This window comes from Thunnus albacares, chromosome 2 (genome assembly GCF_914725855.1).
Source record: "Thunnus albacares chromosome 2, fThuAlb1.1, whole genome shotgun sequence".
NCBI classification, from domain to species: Eukaryota; Metazoa; Chordata; class Actinopteri; order Scombriformes; family Scombridae; genus Thunnus; species Thunnus albacares.
The window spans coordinates 39240522-39258999 of NC_058107.1; the positions used below are offsets into that span (position 1 = coordinate 39240522).

The window sequence follows — 18478 nt, forward strand, 5'->3', positions numbered from 1 at the left end:
ATTGTTGCAGCTCTGGCTGTATGTGAACAGAATATTAGAGGACAAACAGCTGACAGTTTAGCGCCTTACTAAATATCCACAATAAAAAGCTCATTTACAGGATCATCAATCTGTTTACAATCTGTTTGAAATGTTTCTTATTTCCTGTTTTTGTGTTGTACCAAGTAAAGTTGATTAATAATAAGCTGAACATTAATAATAGTTATATTGTTTATTCACACACAGTTTAGCGCCGGGTCAGTTTCTCATTTTTACAACCTTCACACAACTCAACTTTGAATGAAAAGTGACACAATATTAGCAGATCTGGAAATAATCAACTCAAAAATCCAAATGAATGAATTTACAGAACCTTCAAGATTACTATACATTCAATCCTCAAACTCTGCACTAGCATAGCACACAGCAACATGAGCAGCATTTTCATTCCTTCCTTCTAAATGTGCTTTACTTTATTCAACTCAACTTCTGCTCCGATTTGGTTTTTAGTAAATTTCTTATGAAGAAAGACACAGCTGAGAAAACAGCAAAGCTAAATGAGATGAATTATTAGCAAGAGAACTTCTGCCTCTCTGTAACAGAACACATTCAGCTATGTTAGCAGCACAGAATGGCAAATACTCAGCAAATACTCAGTGGAGAGTAAAAGACACACTCATTAAATCCTCGGCACAACTTCCACCAGTTACTCCTAACACATTTTGGGACTAGATTTGGTTGAGAAGAAGCTTTAAACTAACTTTTTATGTTGCGTTTCTACTTTCTACTCTGCGTGGTTAATTTCCTTTCTGCTTTAGCTTGCTATCGTTCTGCTCTCTCTAAGCGGGAAGCGTTGCTGTTGTTTCCCTCTCTGCAGCGCCACCACTGCCCTCTGCTGGACTAATATAGCTATTGCAGATGGGAAAAACATTAAATGATTTCACTCTGATTGTAGGCTATTTTGAATGGGTTACAATGATCTGCTCTGAGTTTGTTTGGAGATGATGTTAAAGATTTATTGAAACCAAGAAGAGCAACTCTGTGATGAAGAGTTAAACAGCTGTTGCTCATCCTACTGAGCTCTCTGTCAGACAGCTGGAAGAAATATTTCATTGGAAACTTTCACATGTTCATGTTCTGGTGGTGTTGAAGAAGGAACAGGTGGTCAACTGTCACTTGTCTCTTTTTGGGGATGGAACCAGCGATCTATAGGACATCAGCCCTCCTCTCTAACCATTAGACTAGTCCAACTGTCCACCCCTGCAAAAATGCACTTCATGTCTTTTTCACTGAGCTGTAAAAATGGAAAAGCAGAAGACTCAGTGTGATCAGTTAAAACCAGTAGTAATGTACAATAAATAATAATAAACCAGGAGGATAAAGAGTCAAACACCTTCATTTTTTACAGTGTATCCCCTGTTTGTAACTTTTTACAGTGGAGCCCTTGCAGGTCAGTTTTATAGTTTACCACCAGTTGTTTTTTTTTGTTTTTTTTTACAGCTACTACATAATGCAGTAAATGTGTCATTATGTCAGTGTGAATATCAGTATTACTGTCAGTGCTGTATGTGGAGAGTTGTAGTTACTGACAGTGACCACTGGAGGGCAGTGATCATGACAGTTTCTCTGTGAGTCAATTTAACAGTCAAATAAATTACATCCAGATCAATATGAAGCATCAATGCTTGTATTGATGGCATCACTGTTGGTATCAGTGTGATTAACAGCAGTCATTAGTACAATTCTAATAACAATATTTAAGTATTTTTATCATTTAAAAACACTTCATATAATCGGTTCATTAATCTCACAGCATGCAGTTTATGTTTTCACCACCAGAGGATACTAAAGCTTCTTCAATGAAGAGTAATATTCCACATTTAATGCAGATATTAGTTACAGATGTGGCCAAAAATATTGATCCCTTCCACCTTTTTTTTTTAAACTGCATTTTCTCTGTATTAAGTTGAAACGGACAGAAGTATCTGGGATCCATCATTCTTTATTTCACATTGAATATAACTGAAACTTTGCTTTTGATTTACAACTTAACATATTATTTAATACAATAAAACAAATGAAAATGGCCAAAAATATTGGTCACATTAATTTTATATTTAGTTGCTCAGCCTTTGGAGGCAATAACTGCAGTCAAGCTCTTCCTGTGACTCTGAATTATGTTTCTACTCTTCTTCACTGGTAGTTCAGCCTCTTCTTGATCAAACTGCTCCAGTTCTCTCATTATTTTCACAATTTTGTTTCGTTCCACTTGCAAACCAAACATAGACATGCATTGATAATAAAATATATTTTAATTTCAACACTGTTCAGGGTGAATGGTGCATTATTTTAATAAAATGCAAGGGTACCAATAATTTCAGCCACATCTGTACATTATAAGTGTACTGATCAATAATCAATAATTATTCTTTTAGAAAAGTGTTTGTCCAGTTATGATAAGTGAGTCACATGTTATAACAATAATAAAGATAAAGATGTGTTGAGGCTCCTCAATGATCCTGTCGACAGCTCTGTCTCCACTTTAGCTGCAACACAAGTCCATTTAAAACTATTAACACATTCAATCCATCTAATCAATTCTTTAAGCTCAAGTTTAATATTCAACTCAATATTTCTGATGCAGAATCATTAAAGCATCTTTTTTTAATAGTTGTATATTTTATTGATCCTGTTGGAACGATCTGTATTCATGGCTGTGCTATAAAAACTACATTTCAACTTTACAATATAGTCACATTGTTTCTGGAATATTGATTTAAAAAGGTTGAATATCTTGTAAACAATCTCATTTTGTTAACATGATTATTTACATACATGTAGATTTTACAAATAAGCATTAAAACATGAACTGACCTTCTCTCTAAAATCTTATTAGTCTACAATTTATCAGTCATATAGTCTGATGACATTCTGCAAGACTTTATGTAAAGGACTATTTACTGATGTCTTTCATTTCATTCAGCTGTTCGAATTAGTTTTTAATTGCAGCATCATGTGACTCAGTTTTATTGGAGATAATAATTGTTGTGTGACGGCAGCTTGAAGTTTGGAATAAAGTTTAGAGTTGATTATTGTATTTTAGTTGTAACTTTAATGGGAAACAGCTGGACTTGATGGGAGTAAGTGTTGTTTTTGACATCGACTTGTTTCCCCCTGATAGGTCACTGAGAAGTCCTTCTTTCCTCCGCTGACTTCCTGCTGTCCACATTATTCCCTTCATATTCAAATCATCAACTGATGTTGTTTTACTGATGTGACGCTGCAGGACTGAATATAGTGTAATGGTGTGTTCAGACCAAACCAAAACCATCAGCACAGGTCAGAAGATGTGAGCTGGGAACTTTCAGAAAGTGTCCATTTAAGTTGTAATATGACTTGAAGGTGACCTTCATATTGAAACATGATCAGGTGACATTAACAGTGCTGGTCTGAGGTTGAAAAGTATTGGGTGTTATTGATGAGTAAGTCTCAGGACCAGCTGACAGAAGGGACTCATGAAAATTCTCATGAAATTATTAGGAAATAACTGACTTGTAAAAAACATTTATTATTGCAGTTTAGTCATTGTTCAAATCTTGAAACTGCTTAAAAACTCTTGATAACAGCAATCTGGAGATTGAACATTTCTAACAGCAGTATGCAGTAAATTGTTGCCCTTTTTGTGTTTTTAAACTACTTTCCTAATGAAACGTGACATGCTTGATGATTTTATTAGTGACTCTTGTTGAGACTTGAAAGCTCAGCATTCTCGTTGCCCTTTAGCTTCCCTTTTTACAAGTCACATGAACATTTATTCACCCAGATAAAACTAACATTTCAGTCCAGTTGGAGGAGTTAAACCTGTGACTCTGCCTTTGTACAATTATCCAGGCTGCTGCTGTTTCCAAACATAAATACTCCAACATCCAGCAGCTGAATGCTTAATGGTTGAAGTGGCTTCTGTGGGCAGCTGTATAAACTGTGTAGCTGTTTTAAAATGGTAAAAAATAGTACAGAACGACACCTTTTGAAATGTGAGTGTCTTTGCTGATATGATCTAAGAAACATTAACCCAAATATATTTTTATTTGTTGTTTCTCTTCACATTTGTTCAGTTAGACCTGAATTAATTAATTAATTTACATTTTCTTTTGGCTGTTTCAGAATAAACCACTGCACACACAAGAGCAGCTTATGTTTCTATGCAGTTGTTCAACAGTTTTTCTTCTTGAAAATTTCAACCAGGAGCAGGATGGGAAATAATTTCTAAATGAATCTAGTTGTAGTCTTGCAGTAGTTTGTAGCTTTGTAGTCCAAGTCTTTGCAAAATCTTTGTGACTAAAACCTCAGTGACTTATGACACGTTGTCTTTAGATGTAAGAGGGTGTTAAACTTTAGTCTTTTAAAAGTCTTTGCAAAGTCTTCTAGTGGATGGTAGACATTAGTCATGTTTAGTTTTAAAGCAGAATTCCAGGACAAAAGAGATGAACATCTACAAACCACATCTTACTGCATGTCTGCAACACAAAGATATTCATTTTACTGGTCTTTGTTGAGCGCAGGGTGAATCACATGTTGGTGCTTTTTCCCATCTTCCCCTACTTGTCATTAAAAGACAAGTAAAACACAAAAAAATTGGTGTCCTCTGGTGGCACAAAAATATACTGAATGGTGTAAGTATGAACCATAGACTGTAAAAGCAAAATGCACATAGTCACCGTGACGTCACCCATTGGTGTGTGAACTGCTGTTTTGAAGCCTCAAGTCGAAGAATATAGAAACACAGTAAACGAAACTCTGTTGCTTTTGTGACAACCACCACTAGATGGCGCTTTTGTAAATTGTACTTATACTTACAGTATATACTAGTGATGTCACAATACTAGAATCAACACTGCTCTCAATACCTGATTTGATACTGTGGCAAAACCAGAAATCCCATTCAGGACACACTCATTTATTTAAAAACTTCATACAAACATTAACATTTGAACAGAAACTTCACACATGCCGCATTAGAATAAGAGTTACAAATTAAATATTGGCCTGTAGCCTTCAAGTAGAAAACAAAGCTGCCCGAAAACAGTCATTTCAAATTAGAGGAACTGTATGAAATGTGATGCTGTAACAACAAATACAACTGTGTGATTATTTGCTCTCATTTTGGTTTTCAGTCTTGTAGGTATGATTGAAACTTTAAACACTCTGACTATATTAGAATAATAACACTGAGTTATAGAGAGAGGTGTTGATACCAATGATAACTAAAAAGCAGGTATTAGTATCATTTTCTAACTGCTGTTATTGATCTGGTATCTATGTATTGATTCTTGTGACATCTCTAATTTTATCCACTTTGTTATGTGGTTATCAAGTTGTTTAGAAGGATGATTCCCAAACTGGGATCCAAAGACCACCAGGAGTCCTTGGGAGGGCTGCAGGGCTTCCCAGGAAAAACACAAATAGATTAATTTCACTTATATTATATTAACGTCCAGAGAATGTGTCTCCCCAGAGAGGATTTTTTCAGACACAATCCTCTCAAACACGGGTCTGTGGTCTATTTTGTATCTATTCTGGGGGTCCTTCACATGGAAAAGTTTGAGATTTCAAACTTTCTGCTCCTCTGAAGCGAGCAAAAAGTTATGTTATTTGTCTTGTCATGTCTTTCTATTTGGAAAACTCATAATTTGAAAATCTGAACCCATGATTTGAAAATTTTTGTTGTTTAATAAATGAAATTATGAATTAATGTTTTACAAATGTCTGCTTCAATGCTTTCATCAATTTAATAAGTAAGTAACTAAATAGTTATAATAGCAGGCATGTTTATAATATTTTTGTCATTTTTCAACACAGGCCATTTCGATAGAGGCATTAAATATATGACAATAGAATAGAAAGAATTTAGTTGTACTTTTGTACGGCACTTTGTTGGCGGGACATTTTATTGGTATCATGAAGGTCTTTGATAACACGTTAGCCGCCTTCAGTCCAACATGGCGGAGGCGGAGCTCTGCTGCTGCCCGCTGATGTTGCAATGGAACGACCAATTAGCTTTTTACAATTTTTGATAATAATTTTTTATATTGTTTTAGATAGCAAGCCTTTTTAGAAATATTGTTTTTTAAACATTTTTATTACTGTGTAACTTAGAGGCTTTCCACTGTGACAACAGTAGGAAGCAGCAAGTGCTCTGACCCCTCAGTGACAGTTTTCAGTTTTCAGTATGTGCTCGCTTGAGGCAGGATGTAGGGGCCTCTTTTTATACCTACAAGCATATTATGGTCTGTCACATCTAAAAGCTCACATGACTTTTGCCCTAACTGCCTCACCACTGGTCCAACTTCTTTTAACCTCTGCTCAAACTGTCTTGTTACCTTATTTGGCCACTAGATTCTGAGCATTGCTGCTTGAATACTGTAATACTCGTGATGATATGATATAACTGTTTTACCAATAAGATGTGTTGTATTAAGATATGATCAAATGTGTACTCTGTTGATAGGATGAGATTAAAGAAGACTTCCCATCATTTAGGAGTATAAAATCTCTTGTAAGGACAGGATTAAGAGAGATTTTGGGGATTTTTCAGATGTTTGAGAATTGTTGTGACTTTGTGTTTTTCATTGTTTCGCTCCTTTTAAGAATATTGTATTTTGCTTGTGTGCTTAAGTAATATTTAAGTATATCCATTGTATTTGTTGAAAAGGCAAGACTTCTCATCTTTTTAGGACCAATCTTCCTGCTCCTGTCCGAAGGCCCCCTCGACTGAGATACAGTTAAGACCCTTGTTCTTAACAATTCTCCAAAATGTTAAATTGCTAATTTGTACTCAGTAGAGAGGATGCAACCTGTGAGTGTTTAAGGCAGGAAACAGAGACATGAGCAAGTCTAATGAGAGATTACAGTCCCTCTGAGCTCTGTGTCTATGTCAGATACTAATATCTCCTAGGAGGAAGACAGACCTCTAAACATTGATAATAATATTAATTACTGTGGTTTAATATTATTGTTGTGGCCGGTGATTAGAGACACTGGTAATTTGTAGATCTCACTGACAGAGTGTGCTTCCACACAAACACCTGATAACCTACAGAGTCAGCAGGAGGCAGCCGTGGAAGTCCTCGTAACTTGAACCTCTTTGGCCGTACTTCTGAACAGTTAAATGACACATGAACCAATAGGGGCGATCCGTCTGGGTGTCGTGGTCTAGGCTCCTAAACAGTGCCCAGACTGACACTTGTGTTAGATTTTGGAGTCCATCAGAACCAGTTAACAATAGTCAATTCAGAAACCGACATGTTTTTATTTGTTTCTACTGGATGTGCATGTAGAGCTGTAAATAAACATTATGATTAATTGATTCATCAATTCATAGTTTTGTCTATAAAATGTCAGGAAATTGTGTAAATAAAGTCCAGAACAGTCAAATATTCTGTTTATTATCATGTAAGACAAAGAAAAGCATTCAATCTTCACACCTGAGAAGCTAAAAGCAGAAAATGTTTGTTTGAAAATGACTAAAATGATGATTAAGTGTTAATTTAGTATTGATGGATAATCAATGAATGGACTAATTGTTGCAGCTCTGGCTGTATGTGAACAGAATATTAGAGGACAAACAGCTGACAGTTTAGCGCCTTACTAAATATCCACAATAAAAAGCTCATTTACAGGATCATCAATCTGTTTACAATCTGTTTGAAATGTTTCTTATTTCCTGTTTTTGTGTTGTACCAAGTAAAGTTGATCATTTGTATGTTTATGTTACTCAGGCAGAAATAAATGGAACTGCAGTATCACCTGTTATGTCCAATAAAAAAGGATCATAAATAATAATAGAAGCTTTCATTTGATCTTTATTGTCAGATTCAGAAAAATGGCACTCTAATAATAAGCTGAACATTATTAATAGTTCTATTGTTTATTCACACACAGTTTAGCGCAGGGTCAGTTTCTCATTTCTACAACCTTCACACAACTCAACTTTGAATGAAAAGTCACATTTTGATATAAATCATCAACATTAATAGTTATATTTGGAAAATGTGCTTTGGACAAAAAGCAAGTGTTTTCTTCTCCAGGAAGAAAACAGTGAAACACGTGTGTCGCTTAACTTTCTGCACACAAAGTGAATACAGACGTCCGTTTGTCTTCTTCTGCTGTGACGATCAGCGGGTCAGAGGTCAGAGGTCAGATCAGGTATGTGACGAGGAGCTGAGAGAGGAAACCAAGAAGAAAGTCAAAAGCTCACAGCTCAACATCCAAACACAGACTGCACACAGAGCTGCAAGCATGGAGGAGAAACCATCACATCTACAGATCCAGGTACAGTTCTCCACTTTACTTTATCACAGAAAACATCTGGACTCCTGCTGTCAAACTTCATCCAAACTAACAGCTGTTTTCTATTTCCATCATGCTGAACATGCAGGTTTGGAAAAACTAAATCTTTCTCCAAATGTCACCAAACAAGACTTTTACAGTCCGTTAAGAAACTCTTATTATCAGAAATAAACGTGTCTTATTTTACAGTCCTGAACATTTTCACATTTTAAAGAAATGAAGTTCTTCAAATAAAACTTTATTTGTGCAGCACTTTCATTGGCAGTTAATCTCAAAGTGCTAAATCATTAAAAATGTGTAACATAAATAAAATAAGAGTTCAGATGAAAAAGCCTTCCTGAGTAAAAAATAAATAAAAATATACATATATATTGTCCTTCTTGTTTTTATTTTTACTTCAACATTTGTGTTTTAGTAACTGTTTCCTTTTCCTGTATAAGTCTTCATGATGTTTGCACATTTTCTGGAAAATCATTTGTGAAATGTTTAATGGAGATAAATTAGCAGACAGTCTACAGCTGCAACTAACTTCTAAATTATTTTACTAATCGACTTATCTGTTAATAATTTTCTCCGTTATTCCTTTATTCTGTAAAATATCAGGAAAAAGTGAAAAATGTCGTCACAATTTTCTGAAACTTAAACCAACATATTCAAAAGTCCAAAACCTTCAAAATATTCAGTTTATGTTATTTATGACAAACAAAATCATCAATCACACGTGACAGTGAAAGTTTAGCATTTTGCTGGAAAAATGACTGAAACAATAATAAAATATCAATTAATTTAATTTGTAACACAGTTTTCATTGGCAGACAATCTCAAAGTACCAAAGTGTTAAAAAAACACAACATGAAGAAAATAACAAGAGTTCAGATGAAAAAGCTTTCATGGATAAAAAGAATTAATATAAAAATACTAATTATAACTTCTAAATGATTTTCAGGTGAGGACAGTCATGTTTATCAATCATCATTAATCATTTAACAGCTGATTTTATGATGCAATGAATACAGTTCAGTGGTCAGAAACAGAGAAAGGCCACACCCACTGGAACACCTAGCTAACACCTAGCTAATACCTGGTTAACAATTTTTAACCATTTCATTCTTGGTTCAGCATGGTAGCATAAGGCTAACGCATGTTGTGTCCTGGTTTACTGCAAGTCACTCTTGCTTGTTCCTCATTGGCTGGAAGACGTTTAACTCCAGCTCATCTCTGATTTGCTCGAGGAGCGTTTCTTGGGCGGAGCCTGAGAGAGAGTTCCCATAATGCCTCCTCTGCCAGGTGGTCGCTGAAGTCGTTAAAGAAGGACATGATGTCATCGTTAGGCTGCAGAGGGTAAGAACTGCAAGAAGAAAAGATTCTGTTTTATTATCAATGAACACAAAAACATAAATCTGACTACTAGCAACACTAACTGATACTAATACAGCGGAAACCGCTTAGTGATCACTTCCGTCCAGGTCAATTGATTACTATAAGCGTTGATTATTATATCCAATTGTTTTTGTTTTTCTTAATTTCTCATGCAGATTACCATCTAACTGACATTGGTATATTTACAAATGTTTTGAGAGAAAGTGACAAATACTACTAATACTAGTAATACAAGTAATACTACTATTACTATCAATACTAGTAATACTACTAATACTAGTATTACTAATCGTGACATTAAAGGTAGTACTGCAGGTAACTGACATTTGCTGGTAGCTCCTCATTGTGTCCAGGATGTTAAACTGCTGCCAGCATTTGGAGAAGTTGACCTTTGAACCTTGTGGTGTCTTCAGCATGTCAGGATTCCCCAGGTGGACAAACGTTAAGTCCTGAAGGATCAAACCCCTGAACAGACAGACAGGTTAGTGAGACACAGACAGCTGTAAAGTAGGTTATACAGGGTATTAGCCTACAGGTAGGGTATATATAGTGGGGTATACAGGGTATTAGCCTACAGGTAGGGTATATATAGTGGGGTATACAGGGTATTAGCCTACAGGTAGGGTATATATAGTGGAGTATACAGGGTATTAGCCTACAGGTAGGGTATATATAGTGGGGTATACAGGGTATTAGTCTACATGTAGGGTATATATAGTGGGGTATACAGGGTATTAGCCTACAGGTAGGGTATATATAGTGGGGTATATAGGGTATTAGCCTACAGGTAGGGTATATATAGTGGGGTATACAGGGTATTAGTCTACATGTAGGGTATATATAGTGGGGTATACAGGGTATTAGCCTACAGGTAGGGTATATATAGTGGAGTATACAGGGTATTAGCCTACAGGTAGGGTATATATAGTGGGGTATACAGGGTATTAGCCTACAGGTAGGGTATATATAGTGGGGTATATAGGGTATTAGCCTACAGGTAGGGTATATATAGTGGGGTATACAGGGTATTAGTCTACATGTAGGGTATATATAGTGGGGTATACAGGGTATTAGCCTACAGGTAGGGTATATATAGTGGGGTATACAGGGTATTAGTCTACAGGTAGGGTATATATAGTGGGGTATATAGGGTATTAGTCTACAGGTAGGGTATATATAGTGGAGTATACAGGGTATTAGCCTACAGGTAGGGTATATATAGTGGGGTATACAGGGTATTAGCCTACAGGTAGGGTATATATAGTGGGGTATACAGGGTATTAGCCTACAGGTAGGGTATATATAGTGGGGTATACAGGGTATTAGTCTACAGGTAGGGTATATATAGTGGGGTATATAGGGTATTAGTCTACAGGTAGGGTATATATAGTGGGGTATACAGAGTATTAGCCTACAGGTAGGGTATATATAGTGGGGTATACAGGGTATTAGCCTACAGGTAGGGTATATATAGTGGGGTATACAGGGTATTAGTCTACAGGTAGGGTATATATAGTGGGGTATACAGAGTATTAGCCTACAGGTAGGGTATATATAGTGGGGTATACAGGGTATTAGCCTACAGGTAGCGTATATATAGTGGGGTATACAGGGTATTAGCCTACAGGTAGGGTATATATAGTGGGGTATACAGGGTATTAGTCTACAGGTAGGGTATATATAGTGGAGTATACAGGGTATTAGTCTACAGGTAGGGCATATATAGTGGAGTATACAGGGTATTAGCCTACAGGTAGGGTATATATAGTGGGGTATACAGGGTATTAGCCTACATGTAGGGTATATATAGTGGGGTATACAGGGTATTAGCCTACAGGTAGGGTATATATAGTGGGGTATACAGGGTATTAGCCTACATGTAGGGCATATATAGTGGAGTATACAGGGTATTAGTCTACAGGTAGGGCATATATAGTGGAGTATACAGGGTATTAGCCTACAGGTAGGGTATATATAGTGGGGTATACAGGGTATTAGTCTACATGTAGGGTATATATAGTGGGGTATACAGGGTATTAGTCTACAGGTAGGGCATATATAGTGGAGTATACAGGGTATTAGCCTACAGGTAGGGTATATATAGTGGGGTATACAGGGTATTAGCCTACATGTAGGGTATATATAGTGGGGTATACAGGGTATTAGCCTACAGGTAGGGTATATATAGTGGGTATACAGGGTATTAGCCTACATGTAGGGTATATATAGTGGAGTATACAGGGTATTAGCCTACAGGTAGGGTATATATAGTGGGTATACAGGGTATTAGTCTACAGGTAGGGTATATATAGTGGGGTATACAGGGTATTAGCCTACAGGTAGGGTATATATAGTGGGGTATACAGGGTATTAGTCTACAGGTAGGGTATATATAGTGGGGTATACAGGGTATTAGTCTACAGGTAGGGTATATATAGTGGGGTATACAGGGTATTAGCCTACAGGTAGGGTATATATAGTGGGGTATACAGGGTATTAGCCTACAGGTAGGGTATATATAGTGGGGTATACAGGGTATTAGTCTACAGGTAGGGTATATATAGTGGGGTATACAGGGTATTAGCCTACAGGTAGGGTATATATAGTGGGGTATACAGGGTATTAGCCTACAGGTAGGGTATATATAGTGGGGTATACAGGGTATTAGCCTACAGGTAGGGTATATATAGTGGGGTATACAGGGTATTAGCCTACAGGTAGGGTATGCAGGGAAGTTCCGCTTCAGCCAGAGCTGCTCTGTAGGCTCTGAAAGATGATGAGCTGTCAATCAAAGAGCTGTACTCCTCCAGTGCCTGAGAACAAAACACACATAAATCATTATAAATACATAATAGATCCTGAAACAGAACTAATTACTGTAATTACTGTGTTAAATGTTGTTAATGTTTCACCTCAGCTGTGTTTTTCTGCCAGTCCAGGCGCCGCAGGGGGGCGGAGTCCAGCGCTGACAGGATGGACAGGTACGAGTTAAAGTTATTCAGCCTCCTCAGGTGCTGCACACACACACACACACACACACACACACACACAGACACACAAGCACTTCTGTTAATATAACATAAGATTTACTTTATTGTCCCCGTATGGCCGATCCACACAGAAAGTGTTTTTAGAAGCGTTTTTGACATCTGTCATTTGTGTGCGTAATGGTGCAAACACACTGAACGCTGCGGCCGGTGGTGACGTGGTAGGTGATGTACAGTGAGTTGGGCGGTGCTTGGTTTTTTCTCTGCCGTTTTCAACATGGCGGCTGAAGCTGGCGACTAACTTCCTCATTTTACAGCTAAATAGTTCACTAAAGTATGTTTCTGAAAGCATTTGAGCTGAGAAATAGACGCCACAGTAAGAGAATCTTGATCCATATTTGATCAACGCTGCCTAGTTTGATAGTTTGATCTGAGTTTTGCGAGCTGGCCGTGTTGTGCTGGATGGACCTCATTTGCATTAAGTTGAGGTTGAGGAGTGATTATGCAAGTTCAGATAGGCTTCCATTTTATTAAATGTATCAGTCCACACTGACTCTCAGAGACCGCCTTGTTTTTTCTGATGGTCCGAGACTATTTCTGGTGTGTTTAGTGAAGCAGAATCTGCACAGACAGCTGTTTAAATCACACAAATATCCTGCTGCATATATGTTCTGAACCTATTAACTATTAGAACATGCAAACATAAACATACCTGTGCTCATGTTCATAACTTACTGTTTTAGCCTGTTGATCACTGTGGCTTGAGTTACATTGTTGTAGGATTCCTCCTTAAGAGCTGTATGGGGAATGTGTTCTCTGGTCATATGGCACCAGTTTCAACAATAATTGCACATTTCTACAACATACGTGACCTACAGTAGTTTCAAGAAATCATCACATTCACAGCAGTGAATTTTCCTTTTGAAGTTGGGATAAGTGTCCAGGAAATGAATGTAAGTCAATGTAATGTCCTCTGAAGTGATGGAAACAAGACTGTGTGTGTGTGTGTGTGTGTGTGTGTGTGTGATTTTCATGTTCAGAAAAATTTATGATGAATTTAGCAGTTAAAATTATGTCTCTAGACCCTTCAGAAAGGGTGGATCCCATCAGGCTGCTGCCAGTCATTGGTCCCCGGCATGTGATAAAAACCCGTATGTGTGTGTGTGTGTGTGTGTGTGTGTGTGTGTGTGTGTGTGTGTGTGTGTGTGTGTGTGTATACCTTCATAATTTTCAGGAACTTCAGCAGTAGTTTTTCTCTGTCGTGAGGTTTGTCCTGAAGAATGATGACTGAACGCACCCTGAACACACACACACACACACACACACACACACACACACACACACACACACACAAACACACAAACACACACACACAAGCATGTCGTCATTGTTAATTAAAAATTAATCATGTAGGTAATCAAACAGGCCTGTTGCGGATGAAAAATCTTAAAGTACTAAAGTAAAAGTACTAACTTTACTTTTAATTTTACTTTAGTATTTTAAATAAATTCAGTTGATAATACTTCTATACTTTAACTTGAGTAGGATTTAAAATGCAGGATTTTTACTTGTAATGAAGTTTTTTTACATTGTGGTTACTTAAGTAAAGGATCTGAGTGCTTCTTCCACCACTGCAGGTCACAGAATCTGACGGGTCACCGAATACAGCGTAACACCGCAATCAATGGAGGGTTGATATCAGCTGACAGTCGCTCCAGAGGAGGAGACATGTTGTTTTATTCACATGTTGTGTGTTTTTAGCCGGCTTGCTAACATTAAGCCACAGGTACGCCTCCATTCAGGAGTCACCTGATGCTGGTTTACAGCGTTGTCAGATGTACGATAATTTGGTCATTTTGTGACACTTTGTATTAGTACATATGCAGCTTGTGTCCCGCATCAGTTGCTGCCTTCCAGTACTGTTTTTTTGCATGTATGTTTTTTCCTCCAATATGCCGTATTCTCTTGGTTATGACTCATGTATGATAATTTTCCTCAGAATATGACAGTTTTATGCTTCTGATACGATGCTTTAACATTTCCCACGTGGGCAACGCTGCTGGTTTAGTTCAGAGTTGGGGGGAGCGTGGAGTCACTGAGGCTACGCTAACGCTCGCTGCTGGATGATAAACTGTTTCCTGTCTGCTGTTAAACCACAAACGTCTCATTTTCTGTTTCATTATGAGTGAAATAGAAAAGTTGCAGCGTGTGGCGGCTGTGGATGAATCAGAGTTTCACTGCTGAGTAATCAGTAAGCTAATTACTTTTACAGTGACTCATGTTTAATCAGTAATTACAATGTTCAAGTAACTTGTCCAACACTGGTATTAAGCTAATCTCTTTAAGCTAACAGCTGTGAACCTCCGTCTGGACCGTCAGTGAAGGCACCATCGCTGCTTTCAGTGTCAGTCGGTAAAAAACACACTTCAGGTTTCTGTGAGTGAAACACAGAAGCCGGTAAAGATGTTAAACTGAGTTATACATAACTACAGCTCTGTGTGAGTTATTTTTATAAACATGTGTCTTCAGGTTTAAACAGACATTAAGTTGCAGTTTAAGCTTTTTGTTTTACACAGAAGCAGAAGAGGAGCGGTCGATTCAGCCGGTCGAGTTTTACCAGAAGGAAACGTTGTTGAAGTGTTGAGTGAACGCTGTCAGGTTGGGAATCTTCTCCTCATTCTGCTCTTTAGACCACAGCAACACCTCCGGGAGCTACACAGGAGAGACAGACAGGTGGAGAGACAGACAGGTGAGACAGACAGGTGGAGAGACAGACAGGTGGAGAGACAGACAGGTGAGACAGACAGGTGAGACAGACAGGTGGAGAGACAGACAGGTGGAGAGACAGACAGGTGAGACAGACAGGAGAGACAGACAGGTGGAGAGACAGACAGGTGAGACAGACAGGTGAGACAGACAGGAGAGACAGACAGGTGGAGAGACAGACAGGTGGAGAGACAGACAGGTGGAGAGACAGACAGGTGAGACAGACAGGTGAGACAGACAGGAGAGACAGACAGGTGGAGAGACAGACAGGTGAGACAGACAGGAGAGACAGACAGGAGAGACAGACAGGTGGAGAGACAGACAGGTGAGACAGACAGGAGAGACAGACAGGTGGAGAGACAGACAGGTGAGACAGACAGGAGAGACAGACAGGTGGAGAGACAGACAGGTGAGACAGACAGGTGAGACAGACAGGAGAGACAGACAGGTGGAGAGACAGACAGGTGAGACAGACAGGAGAGACAGACAGGTGAGACAGACAGGAGAGACAGACAGGTGAGACAGACAGATGGAGAGACAGACAGGTGGAGAGACAGACAGGTGAGACAGACAGATGGAGAGACAGACAGGTGGAGAGACAGACAGGTGGAGAGACAGACAGGTGAGACAGACAGGAGAGACAGACAGATGGAGAGACAGACAGGTGGAGAGACAGACAGGTGAGACAGACAGATGGAGAGACAGACAGGTGAAACAGAAAGGTGAGACAAACAGGTGGAGAGACAGGTGAGACAGACAGGTGGAGAGACAGACAGGTGGAGAGACAGACAGACAGGTGAGACAGACAGGTGAGACAGACAGGTGGAGAGACAGACAGGTGGAGAGACAGACAGACAGGTGAGACAGACAGGTGAGACAGACAGGTGGAGAGACAGACAGGTGGGACAGACAGGTGGAGAGACAGACAGGTGAGACAGACAGGTGAGACAGACAGGTGGAGAGACAGACAGATGGGAGACAGACAGGTGGGACAGACAGACAGTTTGTACCTCGATCTTGCAGAACAGTTCAGAGTCCAGCAGAGTCAGCTGTTCAGCTAAATCCTGACTCCGGAAGTCCAGCAGAGTTCCTGGTCTGAAGGGCGAGAAGAGAGACAGCTGACCAATGACAGCTCAGCATGTGGTGCCTTTGTCCAATCAGGTGAAAGAGCTGTCAATCATCTGAAGGTTCAGAGGTCAAAGGTGATCGGTTACCTGGCAGCCACGCCCTTGGCGGCAAGCGGGCGGAGTGACTGTGGAGAGCCAATCAGCTGCCACTTCTGCTCCATCTTGGACAGGATGTTGGAGCGCAGCTGGTGGGCCAGTCTCAGCTCTCCACCAATCAGGAGGCTGAACACCAGTTCCATCAGCAGCAGCAGCAAATCAGATTCCAGCTCTACCACACTGCACGCACACACACACACGCACACACTTCATGACATGCCTCAGAAACAAAGCCTCTGATTGGTTCAGTTGTGTGTGTGTGCGTGCTCACCTGAGCTTGTCCACCACGCTGACCAGCAGGTGGAAGGTGTTCTTGGCGGCCTTCAGGTGTTCAGGTTCTCCTCCGTCACACAGGTGTCTGTATGTGTGGTCGGTTAAAGAAGTCTGGACTGACTCTTTAAAGCTATAACTCGTAACTATTCTGCATTAAAATGTTTTATATTTTGTTGAGTTTTGTACTTAAATTATCTCAAATGTTTCCAACAGTTTTCAAACTCAGAGAAATCCATAATTTTAATCAGGTAACGGTCTGTTTCATTTGGTCGCCTGTCAATAGCGTCACACCTCCTCTACCAAAGAGTAAACACACACAAGATAATACGTGTTGTAAAGGCCATGAGAAACTGTCATATATTGACTTTTATTCAGTTTTAAGCCACATGTTTATGATAAACTTTATAGATCTTGGTTCACATAGAGCAGGTCAAGACCGTACGCTTTAATTTACAGAGACCCAACAATTCCCTCCATGAGCAGCACTTGGCGACAGCGGTAAGGAAAAACTCCCCTTTAACGGGTAGAAACCTCAAGCAGAACCCGGCTCTTGGTGGGCGGCCATCTGCTTTGACCGGTTGGGTTGAGAGAGAGAAAGAGAGAGGGAAAGGTGTTCTCACTTACGTGCTGACGTACTACGGTAAGCGTATTGTATCATTTCCGGTTGCCGACTGTGTCTACTGATAGCGTTGTTGCTGCTCTCATCTCAGTTGATTTTCCTATATATATCACATTACTGTGGATTAATATCTGCTGTATATTTAAACTTTCGCTAGTTTTACACAAGCACTCTCAGCACTTTTCTCTTAGCGACTTTTCTCGCTAATCGCAAAAGTTGTTAGTTACTTTAGCTCTGCAGCTAGCATTAGCAGCTAACTTAAACTAAGCAGTTAGCGATGGCTTCTCTCTCTCCCTCTCGTTCTCCTGCTCTCTCTTGCTCGGTGTGCCAAATGTTCAGTTACTCCTCTGCCTCCTTTAGTGATAGTGATAAGTGTAATAAGTGTAGTCTATTTGCAGCACTGGAGGCAAGGCTTAGTGAATTGGAAGCGTGGCTCCGCACCATGGAAAAACAATCAGCTGCTAATATAGTTAGCCAGCCCCTAGTATCCGGTGCGGGCCGACCTAGCGTAGCTCCCACTCCCCCGGTAGCTCCCGAGCAGCCGGGAAGCCAGGGCGGCTGGGTGACTGTCCGAAGGAAGCATAGCCCTAAGCAGAAGCCCACGGTTCACCACCAACCAGTTCATGTTTCTAACTGGTTCTCCCCACTCAGCGACACACCCGCTGAGAAACAAACTCTGATTATTGGCAGCTCCATAGTCAGACGTCTGGATCTTCAGTTGTTAGAGAAACAAACTGACTGCTGAGAGAAACACTGATTATTAACGTGTTTTAATCACCGGGTCTGTTTGTTCTGGAGAGGAGGAGACATCTGCGGATAATTCATCTCCTCGTTAAAAACATCCTGAACAACGAACACTGAAGGAATCTTAACCAGGAGAAGCTGGTTGTTTAACTATGAAG

General features: G+C 39.4%; 1 protein-coding gene across 2 annotated transcripts in view; it reads right to left on the bottom strand.

The window, feature by feature from the left end:
- Nucleotides 1–7705: 7705 nt before the first annotated feature.
- The window catches only part of rapgef1a (Rap guanine nucleotide exchange factor (GEF) 1a), a 27650-nt gene continuing 16877 nt past the window's right edge, over nt 7706–18478 (bottom strand). The window contains exons 15-23 of one of the 2 annotated variants that reach the window (XM_044335255.1): nt 16956–17048; nt 16676–16864; nt 16472–16556; nt 15313–15407; nt 13915–13993; nt 12621–12722; nt 12424–12521; nt 10033–10173; nt 7706–9676 (exon numbers count right to left, since the gene is read on the bottom strand). In XM_044335255.1, coding sequence (XP_044191190.1) covers nt 9541–9676; nt 10033–10173; nt 12424–12521; nt 12621–12722; nt 13915–13993; nt 15313–15407; nt 16472–16556; nt 16676–16864; nt 16956–17048 — 1018 coding nt within the window. In that variant the 3' untranslated portion in view covers nt 7706–9540. Of the gene's footprint in view, nt 9677–10032; nt 10174–12423; nt 12522–12620; nt 12723–13430; nt 13492–13914; nt 13994–15312; nt 15408–16471; nt 16557–16675; nt 16865–16955; nt 17049–18478 lie in introns of those variants that run through there. The other variant, XM_044335263.1, reaches the window with a different exon arrangement.